The 16,568-nt window shown below is 39.1% G+C and overlaps 1 protein-coding gene across 2 annotated transcripts in view; it reads left to right on the forward strand.

The window, feature by feature from the left end:
- Nucleotides 1-9,710, forward strand: part of dgat1b (diacylglycerol O-acyltransferase 1b) — a 40,325-nt gene extending 30,615 nt beyond the window's left edge. The window contains exons 7-17 of one of the 2 annotated variants that reach the window (XM_084053614.1): nucleotides 89-219; nucleotides 1,281-1,347; nucleotides 2,574-2,677; nucleotides 4,216-4,254; nucleotides 4,659-4,700; nucleotides 5,278-5,322; nucleotides 5,422-5,534; nucleotides 5,889-5,954; nucleotides 6,253-6,340; nucleotides 6,873-6,935; nucleotides 7,356-9,710. In XM_084053614.1, the coding sequence (XP_083909740.1) occupies nucleotides 89-219; nucleotides 1,281-1,347; nucleotides 2,574-2,677; nucleotides 4,216-4,254; nucleotides 4,659-4,700; nucleotides 5,278-5,322; nucleotides 5,422-5,534; nucleotides 5,889-5,954; nucleotides 6,253-6,340; nucleotides 6,873-6,935; nucleotides 7,356-7,505 (908 nt within the window). In that variant the 3' untranslated portion in view covers nucleotides 7,506-9,710. Of the gene's footprint in view, nucleotides 1-88; nucleotides 220-1,272; nucleotides 1,348-2,573; nucleotides 2,678-4,215; nucleotides 4,255-4,658; nucleotides 4,701-5,277; nucleotides 5,323-5,421; nucleotides 5,535-5,888; nucleotides 5,955-6,252; nucleotides 6,341-6,872; nucleotides 6,936-7,355 lie in introns of both variants that reach the window. The other variant, XM_084053613.1, reaches the window with a different exon arrangement.
- The last annotated feature ends 6,858 nt before the right edge of the window (nucleotides 9,711-16,568 follow it).

The raw sequence follows: 16,568 nt of genomic DNA on the forward strand, positions 1-16,568 counted from the left end.
TTAAACATGATCTCTCTCCTGCCATTTGTCCCTGTCCCCCCTCTCTCTCTCTCTCTCTGTGTTCTGTCTGTCTCTGCCTCTCTGTCAGTTGGTGGTGCGTTTGCTCTAGGCATCTATACCCTTCTGTTCCTGAAGCTCTACTCTTATAAGGACGTCAACAAGTGGTGTCGAGAACTGAGCGCCGTTAAAGTCAAGAAACTGGACCGATCTCTGTCCTGTAAGTTACACACATGCACATAAACACTCACACACCACCACCAATCCTTGTTTAACTGTCGGTCCCTATAGTGTATGCAGCTCAGCACAGCAGTGACACACACACACACACACACACACACACACACACACACACACACACACACACACACACACACACACACACACACACACAAACATGCAAGTGAATGAGTGTACACATACACACATTTATCCGATCCACTTAAGAATTCATGGAGAGTTAATGTTCTGTCAATAAACTGCAGTTTCTGTTTACTTGGTTTAATCGATTGTATTCAAAGTGACTTGAACTCGACCCCAAATGAGTCCATCCTTTATTTCCCCTGTTTCTGCAGTGACATCTAGTGGTGGACTCTTGATTCAATAATCCTTAGGGGAACATGGAGTATTTAGCAATGAATAAATGAGTAGATCCTTCCGAACCTATGCCAATATATCTTAACATGTGCTAATGATGTGATACATATGCATGTATGCCAATTGTCCGAATGATTTTCAACATCCAACTTCCAACTATAAATTACAGATAAGCTAGATTTTTTTTCCTGCTGTCTTAGAGTGGTTGTCATTTAAATATTCATGAATTCATGACACTAAGTATCCTTGAGGGGGTCCCAGGGGGTCCCCAGCGAAATTAGCCTGCCAGCCAATTTAGCTGCAAGACGCGTTGTGAGCTTGCAGATCGGCTATTTTTGAACACGTCTCTTGAACACTTCTCTTGACAATTTTGGATAATTTTGCAAATAATTTAACACAAACTGGAATTAAATATTTTGGGGGTCCGCAGCCAAATACATGTCATCAAATGAATACATTAATTTAAATTAGTGTAACACATACAAAAAAAAGGTTAGTGGAGGTACTTCTGTGGCCTGTTGTCAACGTGCACAAGAAAGTTGGCGTGTTTGTGAGATTAGCTCCAGACAGACAGACAGAGACACAAACCGACCCTCTTTTAGACGGCTAGACTCCTGCAGAGCCATGCCATAATAAAAATATTATAAAGAAAACTATTGTCTGTAACTCCTGTTGCAGGTCCTTCACCTTCATCGCCTCACTTCAGTGGAGGACCCAGTCTGGTCTGTTACCCTGGAAACCTCACTATCAGAGGTAAGCTACGGTTATTTGTACCGAAATGAATAGGATTAAAGCGGGCCCAAATGGACCCTTACAGGTTCTCTTCCATTTGTACACTCTCACAGTTAAATGAACACTGAGGATTTTTACTGTGTCGATTGGGGTCGCAGAGACAAATGAGACCAATCTACACTCTTAAAATCCTCAGTGTTCATTTTACTCTGCGAGTTAAAGACCTGTACGGTTAGGGTCCATTTGGACCCCTGGTGATCACCAAACCTGACGTTGAGAACCAATAAAGTGAACTGATCTGACTGTGTCTGAAGGGAGCTGAATTCAAGTGAATGGTGAAGTAGGCCCACAATGACTGGAAGCTCAACTAGTTCAAGCATAATGACACTTAGATAGAGGGTTGGGTTGTATAGTTACCTTGTCATGATGTAACTCCACATTTTGGCCAGATATTGATATTCCAAAACTGTTTCCACATTGACATACATGAACAACAGTGACACAGGTCTCAAAGTCACTCTTATTTACACAGCATTGTATATGTGGTATTCATTAATAGGTGCTGTTCCTTCCAAATAAACATATACTGTAAATAAATAATCATTCTGTCAAAGTAACATAACAAAACCTAACATGGCTTTTTGGACATGTATAAAAATGTCAACCTTGTGTTCTTTTTACAATTTGAATTTGGAAGAAGATCCAGACTCGATCCGCAGATCAGAATTGGGATCTTCAAATGTGAAAAATCTACAGGAAGTTGACATTTCGATTAGAAATAAATAAAAATGTAGTGTTGTAGCATAATCCGCTTTCTTTGCATTCGTTTATGTTCTAAAAGAGTGACCTGTTTCACTGTACTATGTACTGTAAGTAAAAAATAAAATAATTCTAATCAATTTGTAAATAACAGAGCAAGTATTGAAAATATCTCACCAGTATTCAGAGTTACATCATGGCAAGGTAATTACACACAAACTTCTACCAAAGTGTCTTCACTACAACGCCAGATTGCAAATTAAGAATGGAAATGATTGAAATCTTGTCTACATCCTCACTTGCATCATTGTCATAACAAAATAAAAGCTTATATGCATTAAAAAAAAGAAAGAAGGAAAAAAAAGTATGGAATTGAAATGAAATAGAATTTTATGGAAACAACAGTGATTTTAGTTTCAATGCAGTTTGTCGTCAGTAAGTGCCTGGAGTTCAGACTGACTCTTTTTCTCTTCCACTCTCCTCAATAGATCTGTACTACTTTGTATTTGCTCCCACTCTCTGCTACGAGCTCAACTTCCCTCGTTCTTCCAAGATTCGCATGAGTTTCCTGCTGAGGAGACTATTTGAGATGGTATGTCACAGGTCTCTAATAGGTCGGCCAGCTAGAAGTGGTAACTGTGGGCTTTCATTCTTGGCCCTCTATCACTGCCTGTCTGCTAATGTTTGCATTTGGTGGCTGCTATAAGCTTCCATTTAAAAAGAAAATACATTTGGTTTTGATTTTCTGACTGATTGCGCAAAATTACTATTCCAGTGCACATTTACTGGATCTGTACTGTCAAAGCATCAGTATGCTCCATAAAAAAGGTGTTGAAGCCTGTCCAATCTGAATTAGAAGGGTTTAAGTGGTTTAAACTGTAAATAGTCCAGGGTCAGAGGTAATGGAGCATCCTCTGGTGTTTGGGAGGACATAAGCCGTTGATTTGAGTAATTTGAAAAGAGTTAAGGGCATTTCTATTTACCATTGGCATTAAAAAGAACAGCTCTGTGTACCATGTGTGAATGTGTGCCTCTGTCCTCTCACTAAGCAGTCCAATCAAAACCATATTGAAACAAATGTTGCACATGTGATTGCTCTAAATGTCTTCAGAACAATAGAACCTGGTGTTCAGGCTCAACACTTTAGATATTCTAACCATTACAATGTTTGTTATTGCCCTCCAATTAGTCTTTTATATGACAACCTGCGAGGTTGCACAAAATGAAGCATACGGCCCGAGGTAAACAATAGGTTAATTCCACTAAATAACTACAAACACTGAATTTACTCACTCAACCTCAAATTTGGATACATAAAATGTGTCCTTGTGTTTCGTCAATCCCACCAGGATTCCACTGCAATTTTTTGTGATTATTTTGCAGCTGCTTTTGCATTGTTTGAGGTAATATACAGTAAGGTGTTAATATAAGCAGCAGTGTTGCAGGGAGCGGAGTAGGGATCTTTTTTTAAATCAGTGAACATTAGGAGATAATCCATGACAACTAAAGCAAAGCAACCTGGGCTGGGCTCGCTACAAGTGCATGTGTGAGTCTGCACAGGATATATATGCTTGTTTGAAGAACCTATCATTAATGTAACTTTAAAACATAGAAAAATAGAAGAAACTAAAGGTTGTGGTGGGGGGCATGTGGCCTTTCTCCTCCATACTGTACGTTTGTTTCTCTCCCTCTTTCACTCTTTGTCTAGGGCTCTAGGCAAACACACAGTATTCTTTTAATCTTATTTGACTATTTTCTGTGTATACATGTTGGGGATTGGGCAAAATTATAGTTTTTATTATTATTATTATTATTATTATTATTATTATAATACGTAGTTAATGTGCTAAATATGCCAGACCACTTCCGTTAAGTGGATGCATCACTATGTTTAATGCAAACACATGTCATGGCTGAAGGAAACCTCTTATTTTTACTACAGTAACCTTCTTACTATCACCCGTCAAAAAAATAATCAGTTGATTTCAGGTTGGATGAAAACAGAATGACTTTCTCTTCTCTTACTGCAACTCTGTTGTTCACCATAGTTTGTGTTGAAGAAAGCTGGGTTAAACAAGCTTTGTTATGGAGGATATATCAATCACCCTGTCATTTTGTCTTTCTACCCAGATGTTCTTCACACAGATGTTAGTTGGTCTCACTCAACAGGTACAGCCTTCAGATGTTACCTCACATTTTTACATTGAGTAGTTGGATATCACTTTGGCATCAGTTTTGATGTATTTTAAAATTAGAATTACACTGTTAAAATGCATTAAAATATATGGGTACTGATTAAATTGGTACGGTACTTTGGGATATAAAGTAAATTATTTATGTCATGCCGTTTCCCTTCTACAGTATGTTAAAAATGAAAAAATCTAGATATTTTTTAAATGATGACCACCAATAAACCATTGTCTCACTTTAAGTTTAATTTATTCATACTACTTATTTTCACAACAGTGTCTCTTCTACTCCCTGTCTGTGCTGGTGCATGTTAAAGTATATACAGTATAAATGAATTTGGTATTAGTTTTTTAACCATATTCTCTTCCTTTTCTATCTGTCAGTGGATGATCCCCATCATTCAGAGCTCAATGAAACCACTAGAGGTACAGAAGAATAATGATTTATGCTGCTTATACAATGCAAATGACCATGAAGCACAACACATACTGTACACAACCCATAGTATAGCATCATTATCGGGCAGAAACCTTACAGTATATCCCCATAATCAGTGTTGGAAAGTAACTACCGTAAGTACATTTACTTAAGTACTGTACTTAAGTACAATTTTGAGGTATGTGTACTTTACTTGAGTATTTCTAATTTCCAATACTTTTACTTCTACTCCACTACATCTCAGAGGCAAATATTGTACTTTTACTCCACTACAATTATTTGAAAACGAGTTACTTTTCAGATATAAATTATACATTTACCACTTTAGCCCTATTTTATACCTAGGCTATTTGGAAATAGCCGATCTACAAGCTCACAACGTGTCGCATCGCGACGCGTTGTGAGCTTATAGATCAGCTTATAGATCAGTACTTTTTCCACCACTGGCCATAATTCTTTCTCTCCTCTCCTCTCCTCTCCTCGCCCTTTCATCTTCCTCTCCTCTTCCTCTTCCTCTTCCTCTCATCTTCCTCTCCCTCTCATCTTCCTCTTCCTCTCCTCTAGGATATGGACCTATCCAGAATGATGGAGAGACTCCTCAGATTAGCTGTGAGTAAAGGCACACAAACTAAAATAACAACTATTCACTGCTATTGAGCTGATGAACACAGCATGACACTAGTTTCCTTTCCTCTCGCATTCTTCTAGGTTCCTAACCACTTGCTCTGGTTGATGTTCTTCTACTGGTTCTTTCATTCCTCCATGAACTTCTCAGCTGAGCTGCTACGCTTTGGGGACCGGCAGTTCTACAAGGACTGGTGGTGAGTGTGTGTGTCTGTGCGTGTGCGTGTGCGTGCGTGTGCGTGTGCGTGTGCGTGTGCGTGTGTGCGTGCCGTGCGTGCAAGACCAGATAACTAAGTCCTTTATCGTGGCTCTATGAGATCTAGTCCTACAACAGACTTGTTTGCAAGTGGATGAAGACCACAACGATAAGCTCCTGCGGCTTGTGCTGTTTTAGGATCAACGTCTGTCCTCAAGGACAGTACACTGCTAAAGGAGTTGAAGCAGAAGCATTACTCCATTTTTAAAGCACTTTTCCTGCTCATTCTGTTGTCATGTCTGCAATGTGACCCTTTACAGTTAAACTGCACTGTTTCCTGGCTCCTCTCCTTCAGGAACTCGGAGACAGTGACATATTTCTGGCAGAACTGGAACATCCCTGTTCACAAGTGGTGCCTACGGTGAGTTATTCTACACACATGCATGCACATGCATGCTCGTGCGCACGCACACACACACACACACACACACACACACACACACACACACACACACACACACACACACACACACACAATAACACCCTGTTCTAACGCTCAGCAGAAAGATTGATATTGGCAGACCTGGACAAAGGGAATAACAGTTTTACACACAGACATAGAGACAGACGTAATGGACTCTGATACACGGCTGACTTCCTCTGTATCTTGCTCTGTTTCTTTCTCCATCCATCCATCCATCCATCCATCCATCTTGTAGCCACTTCTACAAACCCCTGCTGAGGAGTGGATTCAGCAAGATTGCCAGCCAATCAGCTGTCTTCTTTCTGTCTGCCTTCTTCCATGAGGTAAAAGATTGAGCTCAGTAGCCAGTAAACTGCTCCACACTGTGCATTTAGTGTTCTGGAGATGGGCAGACTGTTTACTGAATAGAGAGTACTTAATGAACCATAGTAATGGAACTGCTGGGGAGTTCAGAATACTTAATGTCCTGATGGTGTAGCCTAGCGATTCTGTCAGACTTTAGGCTGATTCCACTGTCTTTGTCTCGGAACATAAATTTATCATAATATTAATGTGGATTATATATTATATATATGAAATTACCATTTTAGGCATTCAACCGAAGTTCTTATGCTGAGTAGCTTACTGTGAATCCTGATTCATACTTAGTTGTGTGCCGGTGTGTCTCACACCGGTCGTGAGCTTGTAGATCTGCTATTTTCGGTGTGAGGCATGACGTGCAATTAAGTATAAATTGTGCTGATGAGTAGAATCAGTAATCACAAACATGCTACTGTGTTTGTGTCTCTCCTCTGGGGAAGTTGTAATTGTGTTGTATTCTGATATATAGAATGATAGTTTGTCTTTGTGTCTTAGTACCTGGTCAGCGTTCCTCTGAGGATGTTCAGACTCTGGGCTTTCATGGGCATGATGGCTCAGGTGAGACACACATGTCACACATTATGCTTCTTTAACCTCAAATCACTGACACTGTTGTGCTTTTCAATACTTTGTCTGCAATTGTATTTGTGATAACCACGGTTATAATTCTTACGTAATTATAATCATAGTTACTGTTTAAATGTTTTAAAATGAGCAAAAGATAAACAGGGGAGAAATGCGCAAGATTCGCGGATAATAAAATGACATGAACTACAATACAGGTCAGAGATTGTGGAAAAAGAAAAGATCTTTCATTGATCTCATGTTAGTTTGCTCAAGGCATGCTACAACGCATAGCAGAGGATGAGCTTAAATGACTCATTGTAAGGAAGGCGTCATAGTTAAAACATTTATAACAAGGGGGAGTTTAAACTATTCTTGCTTACATTTCTTTTAATTTGTTTACTAAATCAACAGCTCCCGTTGGCATGTTTCGTTGGTCACTACCTGCGCGGCAACTATGGCAACGCAGCGGTATGGATTTCCATCATCATTGGTCAACCATTTGCTGTACTGATGTATGTTCATGACTACTACGTTATGCACTACAGGCAGGGCACTGACTGACACACACACACACACACACACACACACACACACACACACACACACACACACACACACACACACACACACACACACACACACACACACACACACACACACACACACCCTTAATAGCAGATCTACAAGCTTGTACTGTATATCTGCTATTTTTGAATAGCCAAAGTATAAAATAATGATTTTTGGCTAAAATCTAAAATGACACAGATGCTTTCCCGGTCTCAATGGATTAAGGTCATTACACACCAGGAGCAACGCAAATAAATCATAGGAAAATGTGTCGCGATTACTTCCCATCAAACTTTAATCGTGGTGATCTCTCGTTCTTCAGGTTGAGGATTTTATTCGTGCTGAATAATCTACCTCGTTTCAAAAAAGAATTGGGTCCCTTCATCGCCTCGTTATAATCACTCTCAGTGTGCTCATAACACACTCAGCTTAAATTAATGCAAATTAATCACACAAAATACTCTCACATCGCGCGCACACACACACACACACACACACACACACACACACACACACACAGGCTGCAGTAGTCACAGGTACTGTTCACTCCTAGCTTGGTACTGACTTTACAACATTCAACATCCACATCACTGAATAATAATAATAATAATAATAAATAATAATACATACGATTTATATAGAGCTTTTCTAAGTACTCAAAGTCACTTTACAGATCGGCCATCTGAGAATAGCAGTGCTGATGGTCAATGACATAATGCCTTCTGCTAGAACTATGTTAATCGGAAACAGAATATTAAGTGAATTACTTCATACACTATAACGGTGGTTCTCAATCCTTTCTGGATCAGGGCCCACTTGAAAATCTCGAAAAGCGTTTGTGGCCCACCCATCTGACCACTTAACACGGCAGCCATTCGGCTGCCGTGTTAAGTGGTCAGGTGGGTGGGCCACATGCATTTTCTGGCCATGTTTATTTTAACGATCAATCAATCGATTGTGTTCCACCTTGGATCAATGGAACTAACGTAGTATACTTTAAGTTCTTATTTATTGGTATCACTTTTTAATATTAATGTTATATTATCATCATTCAAATGTGCCCCCAATTATTTGGGGGCCCACTTGCAATATATCCTCGTGGCCCACCAGTGGACCCCAGCCCACAGGTTGAGAACCAGTGCACTATAAGAAACAGCTGTCATAAAGCACTACTGATTATAAATGTTTGCAATATTGACCACAAGGCCAGTAGTGGTTGTAATGCAACATTAGGCCAGAATATTTTAGAGCCTAGAGTATTTTGTTTTTTCTTGACACACACACACACACACACACACACACACACACACACACACACACACACACACACACACACACACACACACACACACACACACACACACACACACACACACACACACACACACACACACACACACACACACACACACACACACACACACACACACACACACACACACACACACACACACACTCTTTGATAAACAATTTACTTTATTATAAACGATTGTTGATTGGTAAAATGTATTTACTACAGTGTGCAGGGATTTCATTCAACACAGCCACATTAAAATGTTTGTGTGTGTGAGTCATCCCTATCTCACGGTCAGTCTCTTTTCATGTTTGATTTTTGTAACAAGTAGGAAATGACTTAACCATTCTTGGTAAAAAAAAAACAAGTAACGTCACTTCCATGGAATCACCATATTTTGACTATAGTTTACTTCCTGAGAAGAGTTTTTTTTTGCTCTGGCCAAAACAAGACTCATGAAGAGAATGTATTTTAATGCTCTAAAAGGTTTTTTACATGATATGATTCAAGCTATTGAAAATTCTTTGTGAATATGCCATAACTTTCGATGGCCAAATAAAGTAGATAAATATTTTTTATAATAAATGTCATTCTATAATGAGGTGGAATATTACTTGGAGATTGTACTGTGTGTATGTAAATAAGTGTTGGTGTTGGCACAGTAAAACTACAGTAACCAGCATTATGTTCAGGTTAAGTGTCGTGTACAATGGCGTTACATTTTTTTAAGCCTTTTGTAATGATTGTTTTTGAAACATCTGCCAAGACGTAGACTATGCAAAATCACTGAATGAATCTCAGGTACTCTGTAAAATCTTTTTTTTAGAATGTTGTTACAGTATGATGTCTGTTTCCTTCATTATAATGAAATCCTAAAGAAAGTAATGTAGCAATAGTTAAAACCATCCCTTTGTTTCCATGTTTCTTTATGTCAGTGTGCTGAAATACAAAGTGTACCTTTCAGTTTTGTTAATGCCTGTGGCTTATTTTGTGATAATGAGATATTACTGCAAATGTGTTATTTGAGCAAATATTGAATTTACTGACTCAAGTCAAGATTCCTAATGAATGAAAAGTAAAGTAAAGATCTAACTTGCCTGAGACAGACAGGGTCTGTTTGAATGGCTAAAGTTATACTTCATATATGCATTGGTGAGAAAGGGCCAGGTTAATCTTCTGCATTGTTATGTTTTTTTCTTCATACAGGATGAATGGTCAAGTAGTCTAAAAAGATGGGTAATAATGTGTGGGGGATTCAATTGCATATTAAACACAGCTATTTGCACATGAGAAAACGTTGCACTTTTTTTAATTATAATAATTACAGTATGCAGGACAGTCATGTAACTCTGTGTGATTGAAGGGAGGCAGATAGAAATGAGCGGTGGTGAAAATCTAACTTCACCACTTAAACCGTATATACTTAAGTTGACCAGAGTCTCTCAGGGCTCTATACCAAGCCCCCTTCAGTTTTTCACAAAATATCCCATACTGTATGGCTTGTACAATCGCAGTTCACTCGGCCACTCTGCCCGCACGAAGAATCCTACAACAACAACCTTCACACTGTAAAGTTAGTGACAGTTGAGTGAACTGGAGAGAGGAGCAGAGAGTTGGAGGAGAGGCTGACAGGCAGAGAGCCTGAAGCGACTGTGACTGATAGAAATGGTCTCCTATAGTTCCCTTCTCTGACAGAAATAGTGCAGTCCGAGACCACTCCAGTTTGAGACGCTTTCTGTCTATTATATATAGTGTATATTATATATATAATAGGCATAATAATCTATTATATATTTATGTGTGTGTGAGAGAGGGAGAAAGAGAAAGTAAGCTATGCTTACGCGCATATGTGTGATCAGATGATCTGAGGGCAGCCCTGCGAATCTGTGCTTTGTCAGTTTGACACTGGATTAAACAGTGGTCCAAAGGGAGTTACTGGGAACCCCATCTTTGTCTCTCTATGTGTCATGTGTGCTTTGTTAGTGCGATGAAAGGTTAAACAGGCATCTCTTTGCTTCAGGGATTGGAGATGTGACGCCTGACGCGCTCCAGTCCAGGAGTCCAGTCGTGCCCTGTCTTCCTTCATGAACTAAAAACACACTCTTTAATAGGTATCACACATCCCCTCTCCCAATATAGGTGTCCACTGCACAAACTTTACTGTACCTTAATAACAATAACCGTATTTTGTGCATGTCATTATAGGCAATTCCAAATGACCAGATCTACTAGCTCTCAATGTGTTGCATTGAGAGCTACGTGAGCTTGCAGATCAGTTATTTTGGTTGTGCAACACCATCCATCATACAGTGGAGTATTAATCAGGCTTATACTGTGAAACTGTAACTTCTACTACAAATGGAGATAGTAGAGGCAGCACGTTGCCTCTCCTCATATTAATCCCTTTAAATATCAAAGCACATTTCATCATTTGTACCAATGTATGGATAATTCCCCTTCACCAACCCCGCACCCACCCCCATTATATCTCCCTCTAATCTGAAGAAGAACAGGGCCGTCAAATAGAGGGCAGACGTTGTACTGTGGTGTTGAGAACAGCAGTAATCCCCCATCCATCCTCCTGTCACCCCTGACAAATAAGCCAAGCCCATGAGAGTGCAGAGGAGTTGAGTAAAAGACATTGTCACCTCTCATCAGATTCTTCCTGGCAAAAAGAGAAAGCTTTCCATGTCCCTCGGTCATACTTTGTCATACTCAGTGGTGGAAAAAGTACTCAAATGTTTTACTTAAGTAAAAGTATCAATACTGCAATGCGGAAATACTCTAACTCTGTTACAAGTAAAAGTCCGGTATTCATTCGAGTAAAAGTACAAAAGTATTGGCAATTTGGCATCAAAATGTACTTAAAGTACCAAAAGTAAAAGTACTCAATGTGCAGTACGAGTTCAATATACAAATCTTTTGAAAAAGCTTGTAGATCGGCTGTTTTCAAATAGCTGAAGTATATAGGGCTGAAGTGGTTAATGCATGTTTTGTAATAATAATCAAGATCTACAAAGTATCTAGTAACTAAGTTTTAAAATAATTGTAGTGGAGTAAAAGTACAATATTTGCCTCTGAGATGTATTGGAGTAGAAGTAAAAGTACAGAAAATTGAAGATAATCCAGTAAAATGAAAATTCTTCAAATTTGCACCTAAGTACAGTACTTGAGTACATGTATTTAGTTACTTTACACCACTGGTCATACTTTTTGGTGTCCACACAGACAGATTATAATCATACACACAGTCATGCATACGTACACATTGTTGTACTGTACTGTACGTGAGCATACGGGCTGACACTTCCTCAACTCTGTCACATGTTGATTCATCTGTGACACACACAGACCGTGTATCTCTCACTCTCCCTGAAGGCTAATTTACACTTTGTCACACTACCCTTTCACTCGACACAATTGACACATTTTCGCATTTACGCAGGATTTCCGTCAAAACGACACTTGTCGAATGTGTCATGTGACAAAGTATAAATTAAGCCTAATCATCTGTTCCTTGGTGCTTACCCATCTCTCTCTCATACAGTATATCCCTCTGTCTTTCTCTCCCCATCTCTCTCTCTCTTGCTGTCTCTCTTTGTCCCTCTCTATCTCTCCGTCTCACTCTCCCTCATACTTTCAGTCTCCTCCTTTCTCTCTCTCTTTCTCTGTAAGTAACTAAGTACATTTACTTAAATACTGTACTTAAGTACTATTTTGAGGTATGTGTACTTTACTTGAGTATTTCCAATATCTAATACTTTTACTTCTACTCCACTACATCTCGGATCCAAATATTGTACGTTTACTCCAGTACATTTATTTGAAAACTTTAGTTACTAGTTACTTTGTAGATTTTGATTATTATTACAAAACATACAGTACATTAGACACTTCGCCCTACATACATTTCGGCCATTTGAAAATAGCCGATCTACAAGCTCACAATGCGTCGCGATGCGACGCATTGTGAGCTTGTAGATCTGCTATTTTCAAAAGATGTTTATACATTTAAAACTTGTTTAGAATTTAAAACTAGAAATTTAGAATTCCGGACTTTTACTTGTAACAGAGCATTTCTATATTGCAGTATTGATACTTTTACTTAAGTAAAACATTTGAGTACTTTTCCCACCACTGCTCTTTCTCTCCCTCTCTCCCTCCCTCCCAGTGTCCCACCTTCAACCCTCGTCCTGCTCATCCTCAGTAACAGGTTGATCCATGAGTCCCTCTTCTGACATCCGTTACTCCGGATCTCTCCAAGGGAACGCTGACAGGCTGAGAGTGATGATGATGGTCCAGACAGGAAACCAGCAGACACAAACCTGTCCCATTCTGGAAGATGGATAAGCTGCAGCAACAGGGTTCACCTGCATGAAAATAGACAAAGGTCTAAATTCAACTTTTTTCTGCACAGTTACACTTGTGACCGCTGTACTTATATAACAAGACGGGGGTCTAATAACGCCATGGCTCCCATGTGGATGTGGATCTTGGACGTCATGTGGCCAGTTCATGACATCAGTCGTATATGACATATCTGTGATGTATGACTCCAAATTTGGGCAAGGTTTCATTCGGATCTGAGCCAGACTGACTTCCATTATAAAATGTAAGCTACAGTGAATGTATCAAAATGCATTTTACTTCTTTGGCCTGCTGGCAGCGTAGAAATTTGATGCTGATCAGTTCATGCCAAGTTTGGTCAGTAATTCATTCTAGACATTTTCTTCAAATGGAAAATCTGATCTTTTATGAAGATTTAAAGAGGAGAAATTGTGAGTTATTGTGAGCACGTCCCCTATAATTCGGTATTTCTTCCCAGTTTTCCTGGCTTATGTTAGATTTAGCTCTTCAGGCAATGATTAAGAACACAATATTGTGATTCCGTCTCATTGTTTGGGGATGTTGATCAATTACTCACCAAGAAACGCCAAATCTAGACTAAACACTTTATCTCATTCTAGTTAATAATTTAGCTCAGCCCAAGTCTGAACTTGAATTAATTTTCACAACAAATATAGCACACTTAACAGATAGGATCTGCTCTTTATTTGCCAGCAGTCTTTCGTTACTCATTCAGTGCCAGACTTATTTCTAGCTGTGTTTGCCCAGTGCCAGAGATTTTTAGATTTTTCTTAGATTTTCAAGTAGTCACGGAATATTTATCTCCAGTATGATCGATCCCCTGATGGTTGCTAATCACAGAGGGTTTCACTGTGCTTCTGCAAAAAAAAAAAGATAATGTCATTGCGACCTCCCGTTCCCTTTATTCCACCTTTGAAAATAGCACGTCTCGGCCAAAAATACATAGTAAAAAAAGAAGTACACAGGAGCCGAGATACAGGATGACGTCGGTGACGTCAATGGCACTCTGAGCTTATGAAAATGTGGACGTCGGCGATGTCAATGGCACTGAATGAGTATCACAGTATAGTTGAAACCACTCAATTTAATCATTCCTATGTTATTCCGTGAAGGTATTGCATGTGATCCCTGACCATGCATTTAGTAATGGAGGAAAGAGTTTTTACTTTTTATTTTTATCGATCACTATAGTTGAGAAACAGTGCACTAAATGACCTGGTGACATACAGTATGATGACACGTCAATGTTGTCAGTTACTGGGAAGTCGGATGTCACGAACTTCCACAGAAAAGTCAATTAGAATCTCAAGGGAAAGTGTACCGGATTGCCTGGTTGAGTCATCATTATTAGGAAATGTACCCATATAATCAATGGCATGACTGTATATTAACAAATTAAATGAAGCCCTTAAGTCATTATTTAATTTCCCCTACACCACGCCCATATCCCCCCTCCCAACACAGCTGTGGTCCCCAGGTTGATTCTTAGTCAGGGTCGTGGTCCCTGGTTCATAATCAGTTGAAAACCCCTGATCTACCCTACTCCACTGTCACCTTTTCAGGAAAATTCCAGTTCATCCTCCAAGGGATCCTGTGACTTAGATTAGAGCGCAGGACAACAGTTTGTTTGTAGGCTACTACTATTGTACTTTGGTACTATAGGCTACCGTACCAATTATGTACTTGAGTATTTGTTTCACGACAGACTTTTGACTTACTGTATACTCACTACATTTCAAAAGACAAATCTATACTTAACCTTACCCATACCCACTATATTTTCTTTCTACAGATTTAACATTACTTTAGAATTCATATAGCAGGGGGTACCTGATAGCTCACCTATGTGCCATTTTAAGTCCATAAGCTGCATGCACAGTAATTATATTTAACAACAATAATAATAATACCTGGAATTTATATAGCGCTTTTCTGAGTACTCAAAGTCGCTTTACAAAGCTAAGCAGAACACAATCAAAACAAAACAAATTTAATAAGAAAATACAGAGAATAAAAAGTTAAAAAGGCTACAGAAGGCCAGGGAATAAAACAAAAGTTTAGACTACACAACATCACATAACAGTTATTTGGAGATCATCAGCTTATTTATTTTCTTAACTTCTTTCCTGCATCAGACCTCTTCCATCAAATTCCAAACTCCTAACTAATCTAAACCCTAATGGATGTGACAAGAGTACAGAGGGGTCGATGTATATGTCAATTATTCATACTTGGCTGCTTGCACACCGACATGCAAGCGCATTGCCTTAACAAAGAGATGTGATTATGTGATCCAGTGGTGTGATGATTTTTCAAAGGCTCTGTAGATGCTCGATTGAGCACAGAATTATAGGATAATTGATTTTATTTTATTTATATAGTCTGAATTGTCAATGTTTAATAGTTTTCAGAAATGCGATTTGAGGTTCAGACTCCTTCCGCCTCCATGATTGTTACTTTTACATATTAACTCTCAACACAGAACACACTATATTTTTTATAGTAGCCAACATTAGAAATGCCTTTTTAGAGGGCTTATACTTTAAGTATTTTGATGTGCTTTTAACCAATTATTTGCAGTTGACTTGAGTAATGATTATTTGTTCTTCTTCCACATCTGTATAGTTTACTGTAAGATTAACCCAATATATTTCTCTTATTTAATGTGAAACACCACCTTTTCTTACCTTAGTCTCACCTTGCTGGACAACATTTGAAAGGGGTCTTTATGGAAAGAAACATTTGTGTTTTCATTGCGTAAGATTTGTTTTACAGAGCTTATGCGTGCGCAATAACCGTGCATGAGCTCAAGCGGGTGCGGGTGCGTGCGTGTGTATGTCTCACAAAATGTAAACAGACAGTAAGACTTCCTGCCTGAAAAGCAGAATGTGAGATTAGAAAGAGAGAGACAGTCAGACAGACAGACAGACAGACAGCGAGGGAGGCAAGATAAAAGACACCAAAATGGAAAATATAAGAAAATAGGGATGCTGACAGCAGGAGAAAATAGGAAGAAAGACAGACGCACTGGAGGGCTAAAGAGACACACAGCAAGATAAAGAGACCAAAAGCTACTACATAGGAGGATTTGATAATAGCTGATAGAGAGACCGAGACAATTATTTCTCTTAATGGAATAAGTACCTGAATGGAACAACAACCCAGATGGACAGAAAAAGAGAAGAGGAACTATTCTCAGGGAGATGACTACTGTAACTTCACCTGACAGAGAACAAACACACTTAACAAGTGGAAGTCACTGTCCTGAGGTGATGACGTAAGAGGGTGAAGGTCACATCTGACAGATGCAACATCCCTTGGCTGGTGCATGACCCTGCATCACTTGGTTTGCTACTGAGTGGATTAAGATAACACTGAGGGAATCCCAACCTTAT

The sequence above is a fragment of the Gymnoscopelus microlampas genome (genome assembly GCF_963454915.1).
Source record: "Gymnoscopelus microlampas genome assembly, chromosome: 3".
NCBI classification, from domain to species: Eukaryota; Metazoa; Chordata; class Actinopteri; order Myctophiformes; family Myctophidae; genus Gymnoscopelus; species Gymnoscopelus microlampas.